This window comes from Rosa chinensis, chromosome 1, assembly GCF_002994745.2.
Source record: "Rosa chinensis cultivar Old Blush chromosome 1, RchiOBHm-V2, whole genome shotgun sequence".
Lineage (NCBI taxonomy): Eukaryota > Viridiplantae > Streptophyta > Magnoliopsida > Rosales > Rosaceae > Rosa > Rosa chinensis.
This window is the reverse complement of record NC_037088.1, coordinates 56,939,769-56,963,588: the sequence shown is the minus strand read 5'-3', so window position 1 is coordinate 56,963,588 and position 23,820 is coordinate 56,939,769. Positions and strand designations below refer to the sequence as shown.

General features: G+C 38.6%; 1 protein-coding gene, 2 long non-coding RNA genes and 1 pseudogene across 17 annotated transcripts; 3 read left to right on the top strand and 1 right to left on the bottom strand.

The window, feature by feature from the left end:
• Window positions 1-2,904: 2,904 nt before the first annotated feature.
• On the bottom strand, window positions 2,905-6,735 carry LOC112182301. Of its 15 annotated transcripts, none has more exons than XR_005805203.1 (8): window positions 5,953-6,735; window positions 5,730-5,771; window positions 4,876-4,960; window positions 4,522-4,748; window positions 4,183-4,375; window positions 3,689-4,094; window positions 3,435-3,551; window positions 2,905-3,281 (listed from the first exon to the last, which is right to left on the bottom strand). It is a non-coding gene; the product is annotated as an uncharacterized LOC112182301 (long non-coding RNA). The 15 variants fall into 15 exon arrangements; XR_005805192.1 differs by having other exon boundaries at window positions 2,905-3,258; window positions 5,953-6,733; XR_005805173.1 differs by having other exon boundaries at window positions 2,905-3,258; window positions 3,435-3,858; window positions 3,965-4,094; window positions 5,953-6,731.
• Window positions 6,736-6,759: 24 nt separating this feature from the next.
• LOC121051117 lies at window positions 6,760-11,516 on the top strand. Its single transcript, XR_005805209.1, has 2 exons — window positions 6,760-7,118; window positions 11,106-11,516. It is a non-coding gene; the product is annotated as an uncharacterized LOC121051117 (long non-coding RNA).
• Window positions 11,517-18,576: 7,060 nt separating this feature from the next.
• On the top strand, window positions 18,577-19,007 carry LOC112182656 (annotated as a pseudogene).
• A 245-nt stretch (window positions 19,008-19,252) lies between these two features.
• Window positions 19,253-22,135, top strand: LOC112182655 (ACT domain-containing protein ACR9). The gene is made up of 6 exons (XM_024321169.2): window positions 19,253-19,485; window positions 19,566-19,787; window positions 19,882-19,987; window positions 20,575-20,926; window positions 21,222-21,506; window positions 21,590-22,135. Exons 1-6 carry the CDS (start codon window positions 19,332-19,334, stop codon window positions 21,734-21,736), a joined length of 1,266 nt encoding a protein of 421 aa, XP_024176937.1. The 5' UTR covers window positions 19,253-19,331; the 3' UTR covers window positions 21,737-22,135.
• The last annotated feature ends 1,685 nt before the right edge of the window (window positions 22,136-23,820 follow it).

The window sequence follows — 23,820 nt, the reverse complement described above, 5'->3', positions numbered from 1 at the left end:
ACTTACACCAATGAATTTCGAATTGAAAGTCCTCAACGGTGCACTCGCCAGACCACACGAGTGTATACCGATGAGGACCGACTTTTATCAAAGTCGTCATCCCAACATCCTGATCCCTTTGGAATGGAAGCATGTAACTGTTCATGACCAGACCCTGCACCGGACGCTGCATCCACTGCATTCGTCAAGTGTCATACACATAAAGCATCATATAGCTATAAGCTCCCGTGATAGGGTGAGCATTATTCACACATATGAGGTGCCTACCCACCACTACTCCGGGATACCAATAACCTTTATATTCGTGAGCCAATGTTCCACATATCTCCAAATGTTGCATTCCCTCACGACAATGACACATCGCGTTAACTCTGCCCTCGATCCCCCGCAGATTGACATACTGCACAGTTCTTGAAGCTCCCAGAAGACTTATATTGAACTCATTCGCAAGGTTACGAGACGGTTCCCATTGGAAGGTTTGGGAGTGAAAACGCCCACTGATGTGACTGACGCAGTATATCCAACCATCGCTGTAGGCCAACGGGTGGTCCTGTTGTCCCGCTGTGAACCTGGCCGCGACTCTCCAAGCCTCCTCCCCTAGTTGATTCGGATCCAAAAACGATACACCCACTTCGGATGGATCATCATCCATGTCGTTGTTGGGAGCAAGTTGTCCGCCTCTCCAAGCCTCCTCCCCTAGTTGATTCGGATCCAAAAACGATACACCCACTTCGGATGGATCATCATCCATGTCGTTGTTGGGAGCAAGTTGTCCGCCTATCAAAAACAACCTTGAATTCACCACGGCATGCTGTTCTTCTTGACCTCATACTCCAAGACTGGAATTGGGAGCTGTCGAACCCTATCGGCTATGCCGGCCTGGTAACCAGTTACGTAAACCCAGCCCAAATTAACTTATCCCCTTCGGCAAAGTGTGGTTGTGCTTCTGGGCTTGAGAAATTAGGGTTGCCTCTCCCATGCCTGCATCTGCTCGATCGAAAGTCACATTATAGACCTCAATGTGCATTAAATGGACGTCCATTATTAGAATGTGTAGCTGAGAAATACAATATGAAAGTTGGCTAAAAAGGAGTCTGATGCAATCTTTAGTGCCTGAATATGGAAAAGGTTAGCCTCACTCAGCAGTGGCACATTCTCAACATCTTAGAATAAATCAATGAAGCCAGGTGAAGGGCATTGCAAATCTCAATTGCTTTTAGGCCAGAATTAGTATCCATTGCCAGAGACTTGAGTGCAATGGATCGATCTAGATTGACAGTTACTGCTACTTTCACCAAAGAGTTGTATATACACGAGTAACCTCTCAAGATTAAGTCATCTACATAACAAGTCTTCAACAATCTCTTGCGTAACATCCACCCAAATCCATTTATGTTCGAAGTAAATTTTTTTTTTTTTTGTTCAACTCGATAGATAATATAGTAAACTTGTCATTATTGCCAAATAAATCTACTTAGATGAAGTCAATCAACATATGTGTTGATGCTTAAGATCATTGTAAGATTTTGTATTACTTTAGGGCACAATTTCGTATGTAGAAGTAGAATGGAGGAATTGAGTTCTTCATCCTTTAGGTTTAGCATGTAGGTTTTCAGTCATGCTCTTCTTCTTGTTTTTTTTTTTTTTTTAATTCGTGCAAAAATGTTAATAATGTGGCAAATAATAGGTCCAATTGCATCGTTTGCCTCTTGTTGTTTTTGTTTTCAATGAAATTCAAGTTTTTTTTTTTTTTTATTCTTATACTTTGTCCTTTTTCAATCAAAGAAGAGATCAAAATTTCATTAAAACACTCATATCACTTACAAATGAATGGACTAGCAAATGGCCTCACTAATTCAATCAAATATGAGGTAAAAAGAAGTGGCAAGCACAAATAGAGGTGTGTAAAACGCGGTACAAACTGGTCGAACTGGCTGAAATTGACCAATAAGTATTGTTAGGTTCATATTTTTTAACTTTTAAAATTGAAAGTCGTTTCAATATTGGACCAAACAGTGTATGAACTGGATTGGTTTGGATTTTATTATGCTTAAACCACGATATCCGAACCGACCGATATGTTTCAAATATAATAGAAAAAAGTTTTAACTTTATACCCGTACAACATATATATTTATTTTCCTAGTTTGTTCTAAGTAAGTTTTAGATCTCAAATTATAACTTTATTCTCAAATGATATACTACTGTATTGAAATCCAAGAAGCAAAGGCCTAGAACCCTAGTATATAATTAATGCAATTGTGATTGCCTCTCAATATTTGTCACTTCAGTGTATTGCCTCTCACAAATGCTTTGATATTGACCAAAGCTTTGGTATTTTACCATGTTCCTAAACAACAGGTTAATAATATAAAGGTTAAAAACTTAAAAACACCCAACTGAACGAACCAAATCATCTTTAAGTGGATTGGATTGGATCGAGCAAAACTTATTTTTCTTGATGATCGGTTGTCCAAACTGCCTAAACCGCTCATTTTGGCATAGAGATGGTTTACCATTCCAACTCAATTCATGTGCAGCCCTACACACAAATGCATCCTAAAAATTTAGTCATTAAGATACATCATCGAAAAAAATGCTAGTCAGTATTCTCTCAAGGTTCATTCTCTCAGGTCTTAACGATGTAATGCTTAATTCAAAGGGGATGTTGGATTTGAAAAAGACTACAAAGGTAAGCTTTAGTGGATTAGTGGATCATGTTGTTTTCTTTCTTTTTTGTTTACCATTGTTTTCTTTCTTTTTCACACCTCCAATTACTCCAATCCAAGATGGTAGTTAGTGTTGAGTTAACTATCACAGAGCAAATATAACCAAAGTCTACACAACAAGAAGTAAAATCTCATATCAAATAGCTCATAAAAAAAAAGTTACAATAGTTGAGGAAGTGCCCATCAAAATAACTTGTGTTGCAAGCTTAGCTTCACTTCAAAATATGATTCTCGACATTAAATCCTCACAGTTGAGGCATATCGTCGATTACGATGAACTCTTACAATTGAACATATGAACATGAACTCCAAGGTTCAAAATGAAATTAAATGCACGAACCAGCGAGTTGCTCTTGAAGGATTAAGCATGAAAGATCATATTGATAAAATTGGAATATGATGAAAGAAACCATAAACAAGGGGGGAAAGAGAAGCACATATTCTAGTCATGAAAAACCAAGGTAATTGACGCATCTCCTGGAGCCTTGACAGAGTGAGAACAATAGCAGTTTCAGAATCCAAAACATACCTACAAGAGGAAATCTTCAGTGCCTGTTATCCATGATCGAACACACAGTAGACGATGAGAACAGAAGGCACAGAATGAGAAGTTATTTTGAAGCATACTTAATTAGCCTACTTAACAAACACAGAATGAACATAGGGTGGCATCAAGAAATACTAGCCAAAGGCATTGAAGTATACATGTCAATATCAAGTTTGATTAGAATGCTCAGTACTGCTGCGTCCATCAACGGCTTTCCATAGTGCAATATAATCTATCTGATAACAGATCATTTGGCGAAGATGCCTCATAGCAAACTGCAGCAATGACCTCACAAAACTCAGCAGGTCGGATTCAACAGCAAGGGTTGTTGTCACTGATCCACATCCAAAACATGGTGTTTGTGTGTGCGTCTGTGTTGAATTTGTTATAATTCACTAACAATTTGAAGTACCTATTCACAAACATCAAGTCACAAGGGCTACAGTAATAAACTCAAACAAGTAAATTGCCCTCTATTGTAATTCATCAAGATTAGCAAATCAATGGGAAGTCTAAAACCAAAAGCCTCACTCCCAACATCAGAACTGTTACGAAGGTATGACTTCACTGGAGACTCCATCCCTGGAATTTACATGTGAAATAGTCAAAATAGCATTTGGTTGATCCAACTTTGTTATCATAAAAGTGATGGTTTGAGATGAGGTATGACTCGTAAGTGTAGGCTTACCAAATAACTCCAAAAACAGGGATTAACAATAGATTACTTAAATGAAACCCTTGGTGGTAAAATAAATCTCTTCTGAAGCCAGTGATTATACAGAAAGTACCTTTAAACATGTTCCTATCCAGTGATAATTCTATTGCAACAAAATTAAAGAATCCATTTAGAAACAAACAAAGTTCACCAAAGTTGTGGCAGATATTGTATAAGAGACAAGAGCATACCATAATTGACTAGTGCTGCACTTGGAGTGTTAAGATGCTCTTATTGCTATCAAGTGGGCAGGCGCTGCGGCAGAATCAGTAATCGGTGTCTCTGGTGAAGGTTGCAACAGTTGATCAAGTAAGGCATATGAGCAGTACCAAAGACCTTCAAAGGTTGACCTTCATTTTAGCTTTAATGTCTCTTACAAGAGTTCTTGATGATGTAACATGTAGGACTACTTGAGTTAATTTATTCAGCAATAGGAGAAGATAACATGAAGACAAACTAATACTCTAAACTGAAATGGAGAACAAGAACAGCTCGAGAAGCTAGAAGGTAAGATGGAAATTCGATGGTACCTTTGAGTTAGCAATTATGACAACTGCGGTTTCCCGAACCAGCACACCAGAGAACGTAGAGTTCAAGGTATTCAAGATCTTCCATTCCATCAACCTTTCCAAAATTTAATAGGTTCAGAATAGACACATTTGTGATGTCTTTTTCTCCAAAGAAGACAAACTTAGAAGGGCACGTGGGCTTCAGAAAACAAGCCAGTTGGATGATTGCCTTGGAAGATGTTGAGAGACTACAGACGCACATAATTCATAAACTTCACAAGGGTCCGTTAAGCAAAACTAGGTACAGAGAGAGGGAAAATATTACTAGCTAGATGCCATTGATGCGAAAATGTTGACCATGGAGCCAATTTCTACCTTGGATCAATATCACATTCAGTAACAGTGTCTCCAAAGTCCAAACCAATCAATGTGCAGTAATATCTCTTCGCTGAGTTGGTACCTTCAGAGATTATGGGAAATGTAAAGTCCTATTATCAAAATTATAAAGAAATTATTCTTGTATAAAAGATGTTATTTCCTCACTCCATGAAAATATAAGTGCTAATCCAGTGAAGGATCTATTGCTCACAAATTTCAAGTAAAATTAAAGTAAATATAATATATACTGAAACTTGTGTCAAAATGGCAGGTCTGGAACCTCTGTTGTCTATAAAGATTGATATTAATCACACACAAAAAAAAGGAACAAAAAAAAAACATGAAAAGAAGAAGAAGAAGAAGAAGAAAAAGAAGTTTACATCAAACATGTGCAAAGAGGGTGAGATACTATACGGTCTACAGTGCATCTTTGCAATTTTACATTCAACGCAGACAAAAATGGAAAATAGTTGATGGAATGTTGGAAAAAAAAAAGCTAATGATACGAAAAACAAAAATAAGATGAACTATCTGGACATCACCAAATAAAACGAACAAACCACAGCAGAAACACATTATATTACATCCCTATGTGGGTCTGTACTTGTAGAGCATCAAGAACACTACAGTGCACTCTGCAGAACAATCTGTGTTATCTAATGACACCCTAATTATAGTTAGCAAAGGCTCAAGAAAGGAAAAAGAAAGAAAAAAGTAATTCAGAGGCAGCATAATAAGCACCGAGATGACTAAAAATAATTAGCAGTGGCACCTTAGTGTCACAATATGAATATAAATTGAACCATCATGTTGTCAGAATCACCAATGATCTCAAGATTAGTAGAACATACCTTAGAAGGTGGTGTTACGAAAGCGACATGCACCGGAAACAACTGCAGGGCCGGCACAAGAAAGAAGCAACATCAGGAAAAAGATGAAATCCATAACAAATATTGTCCTATATACAGTGCTTGATGCAAAAGTCTTGGGAAAGAACAAAGATATAATTAGCAAGTACAGATGAAGAAAATTTACATGTGATTGCAATACATAGATGTATACACAGTTACTCACAGACACTTTTGTCTACATATCCTTCTAATCTCATAATTTACTTTTGTGTGTTGTGTGTTGTGTGCCTTCCTGTGGACTTTTGGTCATACTCCATATATATCTGTTATCTGCTCTTCTTATTCGTTTAATGTGAAGCTCCCTTCTATATGCTATTCTAAGACCGTACGTATTTCTTTACCATTACCTGAACATCATAAAAAAAACTGGAAAATTAACCCTGCTGGATAAACAAAAGGTCAATATGAGCAATAAGACTCAGAATCTTTCCCTCAGGTACATCGGCACTACAACAGACTTAATGATGCAAAACATCCACTGATGCTTCATTGACCTCAACAATCTGTTCATATACAGCATCCAGTCAGTGTATTTCCAGATAGAAAAGCATGTAGGACTGCTCAAAACTCGACAAGCATGCCTTTCACAGGCTTTAATCCAAGAGAATATAATAATAGAAAAAAGAAAAAGGAATAGAGACAAATCTGTCACATATTGGTTTCCATAAGTTCTTCAACATGGATACATTGAACATGAAAAGCACCACGAATGGCCACCTTATGAAATCAGGAAATGTGACGGACAACAACAGCACCAATCAATTTTTTGGAGAGAGATGAATTATATCAAAGAACTAAGGGGGCAACATTATACCATGTTGGAAGATCAGATTACAAAAGAACTGACCGAAGCTAAATGATGAACTACACAAAAACCCCCCACAGCTCTCAAATAACTTAACAATCTGTTAGTATAAGGTTATGTTTGGCATTCCCTATTTTAACAAAACTCTACTCTCATATGCAGCCCAAGTCCATAATTGTTTAATTATACCAAGTGTGGTTGTCTTGCTGTCAAAGACCCACTTGAAGTCTCAAAGATCAGTTTGCTGCTTTGCTGTCAGCTTCCCCATCTTAGCATGATTGCTTAATTGGTTCTCTTGTGGCTATCTTGCTGTCAAAAACACAATCCTCTTTTGTGTGGTTGTCTTGCTGTCGAAAGCCAAGGACCATCTTTGAAGAATAGTTCAATAACTGCAATTGCAACTTGCTACATCATCTCAGTTTGCTGCCTTGCTGTCTTGCTTCCCCATCTCATCTTGCTGTCTTGTCCAAGATCAAGCTTCAAACTTGAAGATCAAAAGAAGACCCCTCTTCATCATAGCTTAGGTAAGCTCATACATGGCATCTCTTTCACAAAAGTCAATGGTTTTTCATGAGTTCCATTCGGGTGTCAGTTTTGATTAAGGAGTTTGAGTGTTTGGCTTATAGAATTGGTATTCCCAATTGAAATTAGGAGCATGGGTTTACATGTGCAATCTGAAATTATGGGTATGGGTTTACATACTCCAATTGAGCTTAAGGGTTCTTTGAGTGAACTGTCCTTTCTCTTCCTCCTATATATATATATGGGTTCTCTGTTCATTCTCGGGTATTGAAAATATTTGGGTTTTCAATCCATTTGTTGTTTAAAAAACTATCTCTTTGGTTTTCTGTTTTTCAAAGTGTCTTGTTCCATGTTGAAAACAATTTGAAAAACAACAAACCATTCATTCATTCATGCATATTCATCTCTTGCATCCCATGAGGTCATTTGGGTATTGCTAGCTTCAAAGGTGAAATCTCCAAGACGAACTTGCTGCGTTCATAGCTTGTTTCATAGTTGAGATTTCTGAGTTCTTCACTTGTGTAAACAATTAGCAAGGAGTGATTACAAACTGTCTAGTGAGTCTGACGCAGTCGGAAAGATCACCTAGGTTTACAAGTAATAAACCTAAAACAAAAAGGTTCTGAAGTCCACCAGAGATAAAAGAGATAAATTTCAATTTGATTGAAAATATGATAAAAGATAGTTCTGCAGCCGTTTAAGGTTGCTTATATATGAGAAAAGAAACTCCAGGGCGACTAACAATGAAACCCTAAAGCCTACGGGTAAAAAAAAAACAAACAAACAAAAAAAAACTAGGAAATCGAAAATTCGAAAAAACAGTAAATTGCAGTTTTGAGGCCCTAAACTACCTCGAAAGTCCGAAAAAGCCCACACGTCCAAGCATAGCAACTATTTTTATTCCTGGCGCGATTCCCTTTCCTGAAAGCTATGGCGCGCTCCAATCGGACATCAAGTTATGGCGTGCCTACTAGTAACTTTCGTTTTCCTCCTTTTGCACGATCAAACTGCTCTTCGAATTAGGCTGCCACCCGTTCAGCATCAGAGTCAGTCTAGAGAAGTTGCCGCGTCCAGTGCAATCTTTGTTTTTGTAATCTTGTAAGTTGTTGTTCATTAGTGAATTGGTTTTGGTCTTTCAAGAGTTAAAGGTCATGCAGATATTTTCCCTCGATAGGGTGTTTATTGCGTTAACAAAAATATGTGTTCTTTTTTTCATTTTTGTAACCAAAAAATATGTGCTCTTTAATGCTTTAGTTGGTTTGCTTGATTGTTCAATATATTCTGTTCAATATCAACACTCAAGATTGATCACCCAATTGCAATCCCTGAGAAAGTTTTGAATGAAAAAAATTGGTTGTGAGCCTATTCACCCCCATCTAGGGTCCTTCTAGGATCTACACAATGAAAAGCTAAATCGCTTGAGAATAATTAGTAGGAAGGAATATAGTAGGTGGTGATACAGTCATACTACCTCTAACCCCCTCTACCAATTAATCCGGTACCTCCTGAAAACACGGAGCGAAAACCCTAGGAAAACTAAAGCAATTGCGTCCATGTCCCGTCCGGCGGCGCGTCCTCGGGATGTCGTCATCGGACGGGTAAGCTTGCTTGGCGAGTCCGGTAGTAAAGGTCAAAGACTAGGTAGAGGCCGAGGTGCGACTAGGGAGAGGTCGCTGAGACCAGTTTTCAGTTTCTTCCCTCTTCGATCTGGCTCTCCAGGGCAGTGGGCAGGTGTAGTGGTGTGTAGGTGGAGGACTGGTTTGCTGAGGAGACTGCTGCAGGCACTGTTGTTGCCCGACTTTGCACGATTTCCCCTGTGGATGGGGTCGAGGTCTAAAGGAGGGCACGGGGATCAACCCATGAATTGCTCCAGACTTGATTGGTTTTTGGGCGCACTGGAGATCCGGCGTTGGATGTCAGATAAGGTTCATAGTTTGGTGTGGCTGCGAGCTTCGACGGTGAAGGTGGTGCGAGTCCGGCAACGAGTGGAGAAGATGGCTGCGAGCGGCATTACTGATGGGAGAGTTGGTAGGTGGGCCTGGACCTCGTTCTTGGGCCTTGGCTGGTGGGCTTGTGCCCCATTTTATGTTTTTTCAATAATTTTTTTATTTGTTAGGTGTTTTTTATTTCCAATAATTCCTTACCAATTTTTGGTAAGGCTATGTGGGCTGTGTCCCAGAATGCATACTCAATATGTCTTGTCTGACCTAGCGAGGCGGCAAATGATTGTGAAATGGCTGCAACCTCCTAATGGCAGGATGAAATCTAGTGTCGCTGGAGTTAATTCTAGTCGACTGCATAGTGGGAAAGCAAGTTTAATTGTTCTATGGCTTTGTATGAGTTTTATCTTTCCAGTATGTCACCGTTGTGAAGCAAATGGAGTTGCCCAGATATCTGGTTTGTCAACCCTTGCTAGTTGGTGCATGTTTGAATACATAGAATTAGTGGGAGCTCTTGTTATTATTCAGAATGCTCCTTTATTACTAATTGTTCGGGGTTTAGGCTTTACGTCCCCTCCTTTGTATTCATCAGTTTCATTAATGAAGACTTGAGGGCAGCTGCACCGGCCCTTATTTTCAAAAAAAAAAACAAAAAAAAACCCCTCTACCAACCCTTCATGGTAAATAGACTTGATTTACAATTATCCACATAATTGATCGAGCACTAGAGAAGGCAAGCATCGAGAATACTGATGGATTAAGGAAAAGGTAAGAGTGAATCCAATGTAAAGTTTATACTTTATACCTCAATTATAGTGTCCATTAGCAGACTGCTTTGGATATGGACATCACAACAAACTTCACCCTAGTCAATCTAATCAGCTCTCCCTTACTCTGTCAGTATTGAACTTAATCTGAAAATTCCCATCCTATCCCAAGAAACAAAATCCTTTTTATCTTTAACCTGTATCCAAAAAGGCTGATTTTCCTACTGTTAAGTAAAATGTTTGATATAAGGGATTCCCATCTAGCATGAGCCATTCGATAAATCTACCCTACCCAGGAATATGTTACATTGTTGTGCTGAGTCTCCTCCGTCGATTTCAACCCCATCCCTTGACTCTAAGAAATTGTCAATATTATCATGTCCTTCCAGAATGAGAGTACTAATGTATCCTAACACCATCTTCTTTAGTTGGAAGAAATTTTGAGGAAGCATTCCTGAGTCTCATCTTTGACATTCTAAGTGCAAAACCCGGAACTCTGAAACCCAAGACTAAAGCCCTGACCTTGTCATTTTTATTTGCACCAAATGAATAAGGAATTACACCGAATGAAAAGTTCTATTTCCAATTTACCCGAAGCTTTTATTTTCTTTTTCTTTTTCTTTTCATTTGAAATGGGTGCATAATTGGTGACAAACTTATATCTTCAACTTCAATTAATGTTACAATTAACAAGAACTCAATGAGTGAGTGTCATTGTCAAAAGATTGCTAGAAAAAGGGAAAGGAAAATAGTACCATACATACACTAATATAGTCTCCTCAACACTTGAAGCGAATTGCTAGCCCAACGAATAAGTGACATGAGTATCAGATAAATTCAAAGCTACCTTAGTGACATGATAGGAAGAAACTTGCTGTATTTGCAGATTGTTCCAAGGACCATGGGTGAATGAAGGTTGTGCCTCTCGTGGTACATTAGAATTACGTCCGGGACCTATCTTGAAAGGTGATGCAGGAGTTTAGATTGTTTTTGAATGACACTTTTATCACGACTATGAAACCTTGTGAAAATTTCTGTCATGAATTTTCTTTTTGCTGCCTCTTTCTCTCAACGTGCATCATACCAATTTGCCGAACAATTCAGCGTACCTAGCTATGTATAGTTGTTAGCTAGGTAGTATGTACCTTATTGAAATGATATATATACCTGATCCTCAATAGTTTTTTGAAGATTGCATATCCAGATATATATCCATTGATCTGTCATCTCATACGAAGCTTGTGATCTCCGCCTCACATGGTTTTGTTGTGGATCGAATTAGGTACGCCATAGCTGATTCATATGGTCATTTCTTGTTCATGCAAGATTACTGATCCCTCCAACTCCTGGACACGCTGAAGTTCACACGGTGACAGGGGGCTAGGGTGGCTTAATTTGATCCCATGAATCAGAGATTTTACGTACGAACAAACTCGATCCGTTGATCTTCTCTTTTAGTATAGTACGACGTGGTTTAGCCAGGCTAACAAAGTCTTGAAGTTAACCAATGGTTAAAGTCTCAGAGTAGAGTAAACGAGTAGTAGAGTTGACAAAAAAGAGTAGACACGTAGTAGAGGCACTAATTGGAGCTGGGGTGCTTATGTCCCTCTGTACTCGATCTGCAGCACCTCTCTAATTTGGTTTGTGGTCACCTTTGTTTTTGCAATTCAAAGGACGAAGTTAAAGCTTTTCATTGATGCTCGAATTACTATGATTTCCTCAGTTGAGTCAATATCACCACATAAAGAATCAAAGAGAGAATGGTTTACCATTTGTAATCTTAGAGTTTCAAGATGCTACGTTGGTGCCAAACTATACAAATTAGGGGTGGCTGAAAATGCCGGACGTACCGAAACCGACCGGAAACCGGCCGAACCGCCGCCTTCGGCGCCGACAAATACGGTTGCCAGTCGATCGGTACCGGTAGTACCGTACCGGAGGTAGGTGCTCGGCTCGGCAGTGGTACAGCCTATCATATAGGTTCGGTATTACCGAACCAGCCGACATAAAATTTTTGGTTTAATTCCAAAAACTCCCACTCTTTTGCGTCTGCCAAGAATCGAACCCGTCCAGCCTCAATGAGAACTCAAGCCACTTACCACTGGACCACAAGCTCACTTCTGTTAAGTTAAGCAAAAGACTTATATATATACACTTAATTTAAATTCATAAACAATTAAAAAGGTTCTCACCTTCCATTTCTTCCATAAACATATCCGGTGTCTCTCTCTCTCTTATTTGTTATTCCTTCTTCTTCCAGAAACGACCCTCTCTCCCTCTCTCTCATGTTCTTCGTTCTCTCTCTCTCTCTCTCTCTCTTCATTTTTGATTTCTATTCTTCTTCCATTCTATTGCTTCTTCCTCCATTTTCTTCTCATTTTCCTTATTCATTCTTCCATTTCTTCCTTCTCAGACTTGAATCAAAATCAAATCTATAGCTAAATCTCTTGATCTCGAATGAGGAGGGTCGTCGTGCCGTCATTTTAGCCACCGTCCTTCCTCGCTGCCGGCGCTGTTGAGATAGTCGGTCGACAAACCGAAACCGACCGCAACATCGGCGTACCGATTCATCGGTAACCGATTTATCGGTATCGGCAGCGGTTGTAAAAAAAGGCAAACCGATGAGTTTCGGTTCGGTAACGGTGATGGCCAAAAAATGTCGGTTACCGGTACCGAGCCAGCCCTAATACAAATTCTCTTGTATGTTTAAAACATTTTTTTTTTTGAATAAATTCAGTTTACCCCCCTGAGGTTTGGGGGTATTTTCATGTTAGTCTATGTCCTCTTAATTTTATCAGTTTACCCCTCAAAATCTTCAATTTTCCTCAACCGTGTCAAATGTCTCAATTTCTGTCTAATTTGGACGTTAAATCTGACAAAGAAGCCCACTTTAGAGGCTAAAATTGTCATTTCATGCCAAAAAAAAAAAAACCACGACCATATTCGATCCCTTCTCTCTCCGCCCTCCTCCTTCTTCTTTTTCTTCTTCTACCCAATCTTCTTCTTCTTCTTCGATCTCCGGCTAACGAAATCACTGCCTCCCTCAAATCAAATTTTTCTCCTAGCCTCCACGAACCCATACATGCCCACCATCTTCTCTCTGTAGCTAGCTCAAAGTCTCAGACTCTCTATGTCTCATATCCCCAAATCCCAAAGATGCAAACTTGAACCCAGAATCTAACTCACCTCAGCCTTCATGGGCAACTCTCTAATCACACCACCACCTACTCCTCCACCTTTTCTCAATGGTGCACCACGTTCTCCTTCCCCCCGGAGAACAAATTGTTGATGACAATCACATCGTTCTCTCTAGAGAGTAACTTATCGACGAGGTGAGACCCAATGAAGCTGGCGCCACCGGTGACGACGATCCTGAGCCTGCGCTTGCCGAGGCTGGAGGGGACCCTGCCGGCTTTGTGGGGGAGGTCGGTGGAGAAGGAGGCGGTGTTGATTCGGTCGTGAAAGGAGGAGAAGGATCTAGGGATGCAAGGATTGGGCTAAGAAGGGAGAGGCAGAAGAGAATGGGCTAGAGGATGAAGAAGGTGGAGCCGACGAGAATGCCAACGAGGATGAAGAGGAGGTGTTGCTCTTTGAAGATGTAGTTGATGGATCTGGGGAGAGATTTGGGTTGCTTAAAGGCTTTGGTGGAGTATGAGGAGGCTAGGGAGGTTGGGATCTCTTTGTCCCTCCTGTGATTCACGCTTGATTGCTTGTGTAGCTGTTTCATGCTTCTACACTCAGCCTCGTCTTCTTGTTCTTCTTGTTCGTCGCAGAGATGGAGATGGATTAGGCTTGGTGGTGGATGATGGTGACAGAACAGAATGAAGCAAGTGGAATTTAATGGAAGAAGAGGAGGAATCAGAATACTTGATCAGATAACCAAGCCCTGTTAGGTTGATTCTTTTTTTTTTTTTTTTTGTGCTTAATTGGTTATCTGATTAAGTATTCTGATTGGTTTTGAATTTCTCTGATGATTTTGGATCTGTATGTTGCAAAAAAATTTTGTTTTTACATGTGAAGTACTTTAAGCAAAAGCAATTATGGGTTTTTTCGCTTGTGAATTGTGAGGAATCAAATGGATCTTTGTTGGTGACTTGATTTGGTTCTTTAGAATGGGTTTTACATCTAAAGTTGGAAACTGGCCTTTTTTTTTAAGTGTTGATTTAGGGTTAACCGGGAAGAAGAAGAAGAAGGGCGGAGAGAGCGGGGGTCAAATATGGTCATGGTGTTTTTTTTTTTTTGCATGAAATCACAATTTTAGCCCCTAAAGTGGGTTTCTTTGTCAGATTTAACATCCAAATTAGACGGAAAATGAGACATTGGATACGGTTGAGGAAAATTGAAGAGTTCGAGGGGTAAACTGATTAAATTGAGAGGACAGAGACTAACATGAAAATACCCCCAAACCTCAAGGAGGGTAAACTGAATTTAATTCTTTCTTTTTTTAATTACCCTTGAACGAATTGTTTTGCGAGAAGAAAAAAAGAGTTCAACTATTGATGGTTAAGGCATAAAATGGTGCTAATCTAATTACTGCAGAGATCGTATATGTCTTTTGATACAACGGACATGGTAATGATACATTTCATCAATGGAATATACCAAGTGCCTAATTGGTACAATTAAATTTCCCTCCATGATATATGATTGTAGATTATATCGAAATTTTATTGTTCTTGCCCTCTTCCCACCTCTGCTCCACCCCCACACAACAGTTGTCCAACTCTTGCCTCCGATGTCACATGTTGCCTCCGATCTCCGATGATACCATCAATTACTCTTGGGCCAGCAACCACATAAAATGAAGACCGAGCGAATTGTTGCATCATCTTTGTGTAATCATTGCAAAATGAAAGAGTTTTTCTATTGGAACCTCCAAATTTACTCACTTGACCTCTATGCTTTTTACACCTCTTATCAAATTTTCAAATACTAAATTTACTCACTAAACCTCACTAAAGTTCTTCAAATAACCTCACTCATGTAATTTGCAAACAAATTATTATCTTTAAAATAAAAAATTTAGTCTTTTCAATGATTTAATCACTTTATAAGTCTTAACTAAATATACATAAAAATCATTCGTTTTTTAATGTTTTTTTTTTTTTGTATTTTTTGTACCACATGATTAATTATTTAAATATTTTTAGTTTTTTTTTGTTGTTGTTGTTGCAAATATAATGGATTGACTTAGATTTAGATCATTAATCATATGAGGGTTTATTTTGTTTTCCCTCATCAATATGCGTTCAACATATATATCATAAATTTTTATGTCACATGATCTTAATCATATTTTTAATTCTTATTAAATATATATGAATGCTTTAAGTGAAATTGAAAAATGAAAATAGATAAGGAAAATAATAAGGAATACAATCTAATATTATTGAATTGGAAAGTCTACATAAAATAAATATAATATTTTTTAGTATAATTATTGTCCTTAATAGTCATTTTATAGTAAGTTATATATGTCATTTAATAATTCATAATAAAGTGAGGTCAAGTGAGCAAATTTGGAGGTCCCAATAGAAACTCTCAAACGAAAAGAATAAAATTCAATGCTTGTTCACTAAAAATGAATTTTACTTGGGAGAATTTTATTAACACTATTCCGATTCATTAATAGTTTAATACACGGCCCTCAAATTATTTTTTTCTCAAAAATACATTCTTCCGCCCCCCCCCATCCCCATATGTCCCTACTCACTGTTTGAGACCTAAAATTGATTTATGCAACTCATCAATCAATCCCTAAACATTAGATCAAGTTCACTGGCAGCCCTTATGCCCGGGCACCACGTCAAACGGTGACCCAAGTCACCAAAATTGTGAAATTGCTCCTTCCACCGGGCTTGGGGCAAGAGAACAGCGGAAGACCCAGGACAGCAGCTCAGTCACCATGCTGTCCGAGCCCGTGACCCAGGCCTCCAGTTGGCCCAAAAAGATAAGCTGAGGGGAGACGCGCCAGGAGGGTGGAGTGCATGCCAGTCGCTTGTCTTCTAGTGGAGACAAGGCTGCAGCGCGTGGTAGTGGGGAAAAGTCAGGTTGTAGCATGTGGGTGGGTGGCGTGGCGTGTAGCCATTGGAAGCCTTGAAAATGTGAAGCCAACAGTCCACAAATCTGGACCATTGGTTTTAATTATGAATGGGATCTAATGGTGAATGATTAAGGAGTTAGATAAGGTTAAAATATATATATATATATATTGTAATTAGTAACTGTTAGATTACAACGGTAACAAAAAAAAATATAACCAAAATTTTCTATAAATAAATTGTCGGTGGTGTACATGTGATAAAAGTATCAGTGGAGTTATAAAAAAATAAAAAATAAAAGTGGTCGGAATTGAGTGGTCGGTGGATATATCATTTTTTTACTCATAAAATTTTCTTTGGTTAGATTTTCAAAATATTCATCAATAGTATTTATTTACATCATATATTTCTTATTTACACTAAAAATTTAATAAAATATTCAATGAACAGTAACTGACTGGTGACCCTGACCTCAACGGGTGGAAACAGAGGTCCAGTGGCAGTGAATAGTGTCATACCCTAGTGACCTGGTGACCCTGACATGGTGACCCAACAGGTGAACTTGCTCTTAACAATGGAGAATATCTCTCCGCATCTCCGCTCTAGAATTCTAGGCTCCTTTGTTGTTTAGGCGAAAGTATTTTCTATTGTAAGTTGCTGCAGTTTAATAAGCAAGCTGTAATCCATAAATTTAATAATATGAAGGATTCCATGAAAGAAATCTCCATGAGAACTTTTGATATTTACTATAAAGTCTATGTATCTAATAAACATTCTATTCATGAAATAATTTAAATTTTGATTCAATTCTGTTTGCTTCCGTTTTGGTGGAAATCTTTTTCCTTGGAGATTTTTAATTTTTTTTAATCTTTAATTTCTGGTTGAGGTTAAGATGGTATTTAAAAAAGTTTCAAAAATTGTGGATGTGTAGACGCGATTTGTAGATAAAATTTCTCATCTACTTGAATGTCCCCGTTAGTAAATAACTAAAGAAAAATATAAATTTACAATAAAAGAAAAACAAATACTAAATTAGAAGGTTTTAAATGGAATTTTTTTTTCAGGTCTATTTTCCATTGAAATGATAATAATAATTGCTAAATTATTTATGTACAGGTCCCAAATTTTCCCAAAATTCACAATTTGTCCACTTTACCAAATTTTGAAATCGCCACACACTCTCCAAATTTTCAAACCCCACCATTAAACAAATTTATGTAAATGATTTGAGGTTCTTTTTAGAAGCGTAGATCAGTTTGCAGTTGCTTCTAGCTCAGGTTTCATTATAGTTTAATGCCTTTCAGGACAGAACAAACAAGGAATCAAGTTCGGTTTTTGCTTGAATTTGCAATAGGTTTGCTAGGCCCTTATTGACCCACCTCCATCTTCTGATATGTGGTAGATGCTAGATACTAGGCGGTGGTTGAAATATTGAGGCGTAGTCATATAGTTGCGGTGAAGGGCCATATGGAGAACAATTTGTTCATTTGTCATATGCAAAATTTTCATCATTAACTTTTGTCGACCTATTTTGAACCTTATAATGTGGTTAGTGATATTATGTTGCAAGAGGGCAGGATTTATAATGATAAACTTATGAGTTTTGATTTGTTTATAATCATTGTGATTTTGTTAGTTTTAAATGTCCAATTGTCCAGCATAGGTCCAATGTCTTATTAGGCAGATAATCAATCAGCGTAGCATTGGACACTAGTTCCTCAGTCCCTATACATACATATATATATATATATATATATATATTTGAGAGAAGCTTGCGTAGGCCACCCACACGGGACACGTGGTGGGAATAACTAATCACTGTCTAGCAGGAGAGTGTTTTGGGTATTGCACTTTAAGAAGCAGGGACAGTTTTGAAAAAGATTGAAAATTTGCTTTCTTTTGATTGGGTGTGGCCTTATGGTGGGGAAACGCCCACCTAAGTATATATATATATATATATATATATATATATATATATATATATATATCTTACTTAGCATTGATATAGATTATCTGTTTTTGTGATTGTAGGTGATTTAGCAAATGGATGGCACCAATCTAGAGGTTTCAGTCGGGCAAACAAAGGAGACTTTTAATAAATGTGACGTAGTTACTAGTGGAAGTAATAGTGGGATAAGTTTTGCTGGAAATCACTGGTGATTTGTTTTAATTTGTGGATGAATGTCACTGTTTTGACAATGAATTTCAATGTTTAAGCCTGAATTGAAAGGCGATGAATCTTTGATCATGTGAAGTAAAGTTCTTACGAGCAACATTTTCTCTCTCTCCGTTTTCCATATTATGGTTCAAGGTAGAGTCTTGAACCTTTACTAATGGTAAAAGTCGCAGGGTATACCATTTGAGATTTTGAGAGGCAATAATTGGAGGTTGCTCATTCCCTCTGCAGTCCTTAACTGTTTGAATGCATGCAGAGAGGACTGGCTGCCACTTTCATCAGGAAACAGTGGGAGAAGGCACATCGAATTTTGATTGGGGCCAGCTTTATTCCACTGGATACACATGAAATATACATTGTTGATTAGAAAAATGTTTGATACTAAATCTTAACGTTTTAAATCGATCTTTTTTTCTTTTTCATTGAAATGATAATAATATTCGCTAAATTATTTTTTTCTTTTCATAATTAAATATTTGTCCCCTCCAAATTTAAAAAAACCCGCCAAATTCAAACCTATAAATCCAACCCCTTGAAATCCTCCATCACCATCTCTCATCAGTCATCATCACTTCACAACCTTCTCAAATCTCAACCTTCTCAGATCTTGAAATGTCGGGTCGGGGCAAGGGCGGCAAGGGCCTGGGCAAAGGCGGAGCAAAACGACACCGTAAGGTCCTCCGCGACAACATCCAAGGCATCACCAAGCCCGCGAGGCGGCCTCATCTACGAGGAGACACGCGGCGTCCTCAAGATCTTCCTCGAGAACGTCATCCTCGACGCCGTCACCTACACCGAGCACGCCTGCCGCAAGACCGTCACCGCCATGGACGTCGTCTACGCCCTCAAGCGCCAGGGCCGAACCCTCTACGGCTTCGGGGGTTAATCTTGTAAATTCACCAAAATAGAATCTTGGAATCTTTTTTGTAATATTCACCGATCCAATGAAGTTGTCACTTTCCTTCAAGTTTTTTGTCCCCCGGTTGCTCTCACGTCCATTTCAATCGCGTTTTGTTTTTTTTTTTCCTTTCTGTTTTTGTTTTTTTCTAATTAAAATAATTTATACAATGGATGATGAACTTAGTAATAAAAAAAAAAACCTGTGGGGCCCTCCAGCTCCTGAGGACCGCTGAATGATCTGACGTGGCAAATAATCATCACGGGTCGCTGTCATTAGACAAAAAGCTTAAAGGCGGCTTGGTTTTCCTCTCTCTCTAAATGCCACAGTCGGTTTTGCTTTATCGCTCTTGTGAGAGAGCCAACCGATTCCCAGTGGCAATTTCGTAATACCATGGGCATTTCCTGCGACGACGTCGTTATAGTCCAGCAGGGGAAGAATCCCGGCGAGCCGACCGTCGTGACGATCAATTGTCCCGACAAGCCCGGCCTCGGCTGCGACCTCTGCAGAACCGTGCTTCAATTCGGGCTTTGCATTACCAAAGGAGGTAGTATAAATCTATGGAAATTGTAGCTTCTTTCGTGTTATGAGATCGTGTGGTTTTTGATTGGGGATTTGGGGGTGTAGATTTCACGACGGACAAGAAGTGGTGCTACATAGTGTTGTGGGTGGTGGCGAATCAGAGCTCAATGAAGGTCGATTGGGAGAGGTTGAAGGAGCGGCTGCTCTCTGCTTGTCCGTCTTCGTGTTTCTACAAGGTTTACCTCAATATTCAGTCCAGTGCTCCCTCGCCGTCGCCGGTTTACCTCTTGAAGTTTTGGTGCTTTGACCAGAGAGGCTCACTGCATGGTGAGAGTAGTTGTCGGTTTTGTTTTCTTGGGGTTTTGGTTTGATTGGTTTTTGAGTAATGAAGAAAGGTGGTGTTGATTTTTTTTGTGTGTAGATGTTACTAAGGTGCTGTGTGAGCTTGAGATGCTGATTCAGAGAGTGAAAGTGATGCCAACTCCGGATGGGAGGGTTTTGGACCTGTTCTTCATCACGGATTGCTTGTAAGTGTTTGCGTGCAAGGATTGATCCTTCGGAAATTTGCGTATTGGTGTTATCGGCTATTATCATTTTGTTGTTCTCCGTGTATGAATTTGCATAATCAGGAACTCTTGGCCATTAGTACAAATATAATTTGTGGTTGAGTAGTTTTTGGGATTGTTAGTATGTCGTAATACATTGAATTTAGATGCCAGGTTGTGGTGTTCTTGTCTGATGTGACCTTTTGGAGTTACTTACGTATTTCCATTAGCATGATACAATGAATTAGGTCGGCAAATAAGCAGAAGAGTTGTCTAATCATGTTTTAATTTTGATTTGGCCCTAGTCGCTTTCTTGGAAATGCCTGATTATGCATGTTGCCTGGTGGATAGTTATCTGGATTGACATTTGTTTTGTGCACATGTTAAATTTTGGGACAAATTATGTCAACTAGAATTGTATTCTCAGTAAGGATTTATTGCCCTGATTGAAATTGATAAAAGACTAGTTTTTGAAATTATGCAATCATGATGCGATGAAATAGTATTCTTCCTGACTATTGGTTATACATCAGAACAGTGTTTAACACCCTAGTAACATATAATTTCAGAGATTTGCTACACACGAAAAAGAGGAGAGATGACATATGTGAGCATCTGATGGCTGCCCTAGGAGAGTACTGTATCACCTGTGAGGTTCAGTTGGCAGGGCCTGAATATGAAAGTTTGCAGGGAAATTATTCTCTTCCATCAGCAATTGCCGAAGAATTATTTAGCTATCGGCTAACAGATGACAAAGCTTGTCCGAAAGCTCTCAGCCCAAGTTTGGCAACAGTGAAAAACACAAGTATTACGTTGGATAATACACTGAGCCCTGTTCATACGTTGCTGCAAATACAATGTGTGGATCAAAAGGGCCTCTTTTATGACGTATTAAGGACTTCCAAGGATTGCAAAATTCAGGTACTTGTTTTGTAAGCCTGTTCTCTGATAATTTTTTTTGCCTCAATATACCGGGAAAGATTCAGACTGACTACTTTAGAGTTAACTATGCTATCATTGCAATGTACCATTTTTCCTAAAATGAGGTCCTTGCACTAGTCAGAATCTGATAAAAGAGTGTCTTCAGTTTTTCCTCTTCAGCACTCAGTACTAAACCTATTTACTGTTGCTTTTATGTTCTGTTTGCTAGGCTAAACTTTTAATCACATTTGAAATTAGAAATCTACTGATGTGAGTCTCTGCTGTTTTCATATAGATTGCCTATGCTAGATTCTCTTCTACTGTCAAAGGCATCCGAAATTTGGAACTGTTTATTCAGCACACAGATGGGAAAAAGATTGTAGATCCTGAAAGACAGGTTGCATTGTGTTCTCGGTTGAAGGAGGAGATGCTTCACCCGCTGAGAGTGATCATTGCCAACAAGGGTCCGGATACTGAACTCCTAGTCGCTAATCCAGTTGAGTTATCTGGAAAAGGACGGCCCCTCGTCTTTTATGATGTTACTCTTGCACTGAAAAAGTTGGGAATATCTATTTTCTTGGTAAGAATTTGTACTGGTATTAATTTTTATATATTTTTCTCTTGAGTTAAAAGATTCTCATAGTTTTCGTTGTTGATGTGTAGGCTGAAATTGTAAGGCATGAGACTGAAGATTGCCAGTGGGAAGTCTATAGATTTCTTTTGGATGATAGTCGAGAATTTCCTTTGGGGAACAGAGAAGCTAGAAATAAGATTGTACAAAGAGTTAGAAGAACTTTGATGGGATGGTGAGCTGTTACTTCTGCTACTCTTTTGATGATTTGCAGTTTTGCCATCCAGTAAGTTTGGCTTACTGCAATTCTCTATCAAAATAATTATAGTTATCAGCACTAATGGCATGATAGAGTGTACTGGCTAATTAAGCAGGAGGAAGTCCATGGTTTTGTGCTGAGACACATCTGTGGGACTCTACAGAACTATGTTTATCTTACGCCGCGAGTCTTGTCGCTTGAATATGCAAGTTTTGTGTGTTTGGAACATATGTATGTTTTATTTTCATCTTCTTATCCAATGGGCATGTATGATGTTTTCTGCAAGAATTGACATCCTGGATTTGTAACTTATGTTTTCTTGTAAGTTTGGAACACTGTGTATGTTGTATTTTCATCTTCAAGCGCTTACACTTCAGTATCCGGATGTGGTTAGTAAGAAATTAATTTACAACGTTGGTTATAAACTTCGAACTTTGATTCACTTCCAACTGAAAGATAGTCACATTTCTTACATCGATGGCCAGGCACGCTGATGTTGGTTGAAGAGAGATATCGCGTGATCTGGCTATTCCACATAGTGATGATGGTCATATTCAGAAAAGACGGTTATCAGAAAATGAGACCGACTTGTGCACATATAAATGTCTGGATGCCGGTTCTGATGGCAAAACCCAAACCAAGAACATTCATAGGTGTACTTGAATGTTTGTGTCTAAATCAGTAAATTGTCTTCTTGAATGAAGCATCATTGGTTTTTGAACCCAAGTCTATATCCAGATACTAACCCCAACCCTAACAAACCTCAGCTGCTTATAAAGTCCCCGCCATCGATCTGAGAGTACATATATACTCATAATTTCTCCGCCGTAGTCCTCTGTCATGGAGGCAGATACAAGTGATACTGATGATTACTGTGATGTGATTATTCACAATAATCAACGGTCATCTCTTTGTGTAAACAAATACATGGCGGCACTACATCTCTCTGATGCGCTGTAATTCGGTGTTCGGAATCGCGAGTGCGCTGTAATTCGATGTTCTTCACCCTAGAATCCAATCCGCTTGCAAATTTTTGATGCAACTTATGTCGCCGTCTAGTACTTTCAGCATGTCTAATCAGCGAGTCTAGGGTTTTGTACACGACACTGACCGCTAGCATTTATACATTCCCTAATATCTTTTGCAATCTAACGGTCAAAATCTTCAAAGAATTTCTTCACCCAACCTTTTGTTTCATTGTTATAATCTGAGTTATCATCACTAGATTCATTATCAAACCTCCACCCCCCGATGAGGTATTGGCTTTCCTACTAACAGCTGCTCCATCCGAAATCTGCTGGCCTTGTGTACCGTTAGGCAGAGATACACGAGGAGATTACTAGAAAACTTATTCTGTCATCTAAACAACACAGGTAAGGAGGTAAGAGCAATTTTGACCTTGATCAACGAAGAAGTAGAAGGGATGGGTTCTGGGGCTCTCAAAAGGAATGGTAGAGGTCCAGCTAAAGGTGACAAAGGGCATGGCATGAATTCGGAAATTTATCGAAAGAGGTATATTTATCACCGGCGATTACTCATATTTGATAATTGTTTGAGTTTGTATGGAAGTTGATGTTCTCAAAAAATATTTTCCCGTTTCTTTATTTTGGTTGCTTTTATTTTGTTTTGTTCATGAACTATGTTTGGATGTTGATTGAAGACTATGCTTTTTAGTTTATGTTAATAGACAACGTTCCTTTAAAAGTTGTACAGGTATGCTTGCTCTTCAAGAGTTTCATTTTTTATTTTTTTATTTATAGGATAGAAATGCTTTCTCCTGAAAAACAAGAACACTCTTACATAAACATAGTCAATTGCATGTGACCATGAGACAATATTAATTGGCCTCGGACACAGTTATTATGGCTGTAAGACTGGAGCTTCAGCCTAAAATAGCATTTGCATTTCAGTTTTACAAATGATTGGCTTGGAGTGGTTATCTTTACATTTTAAGTTTCATTTCTAGAGTACTTGTCACTTCAGATTCGTTTGAATTTGCGTTATCTCTTGTTTCATCCTCTGAGATAAAGTGTTTAGATTAGTAAAATTGGAAATTATTATATG

Coding starts and splice junctions, on each gene's coding strand:
- LOC112182655 (XM_024321169.2), top strand. CDS start 19,332: ATGGGCATTTCCTGCGACGACGTCGTTATAGTCCAGCAGGGGAAGAAT. Junction 19,988..20,574: donor TTCTTCATCACGGATTGCTT/GTAAGTGTTTGC, acceptor ATATAATTTCAG/AGATTTGCTACACACGAAAA. Junction 21,507..21,589: donor TGGGAATATCTATTTTCTTG/GTAAGAATTTGT, acceptor GTTGATGTGTAG/GCTGAAATTGTAAGGCATGA.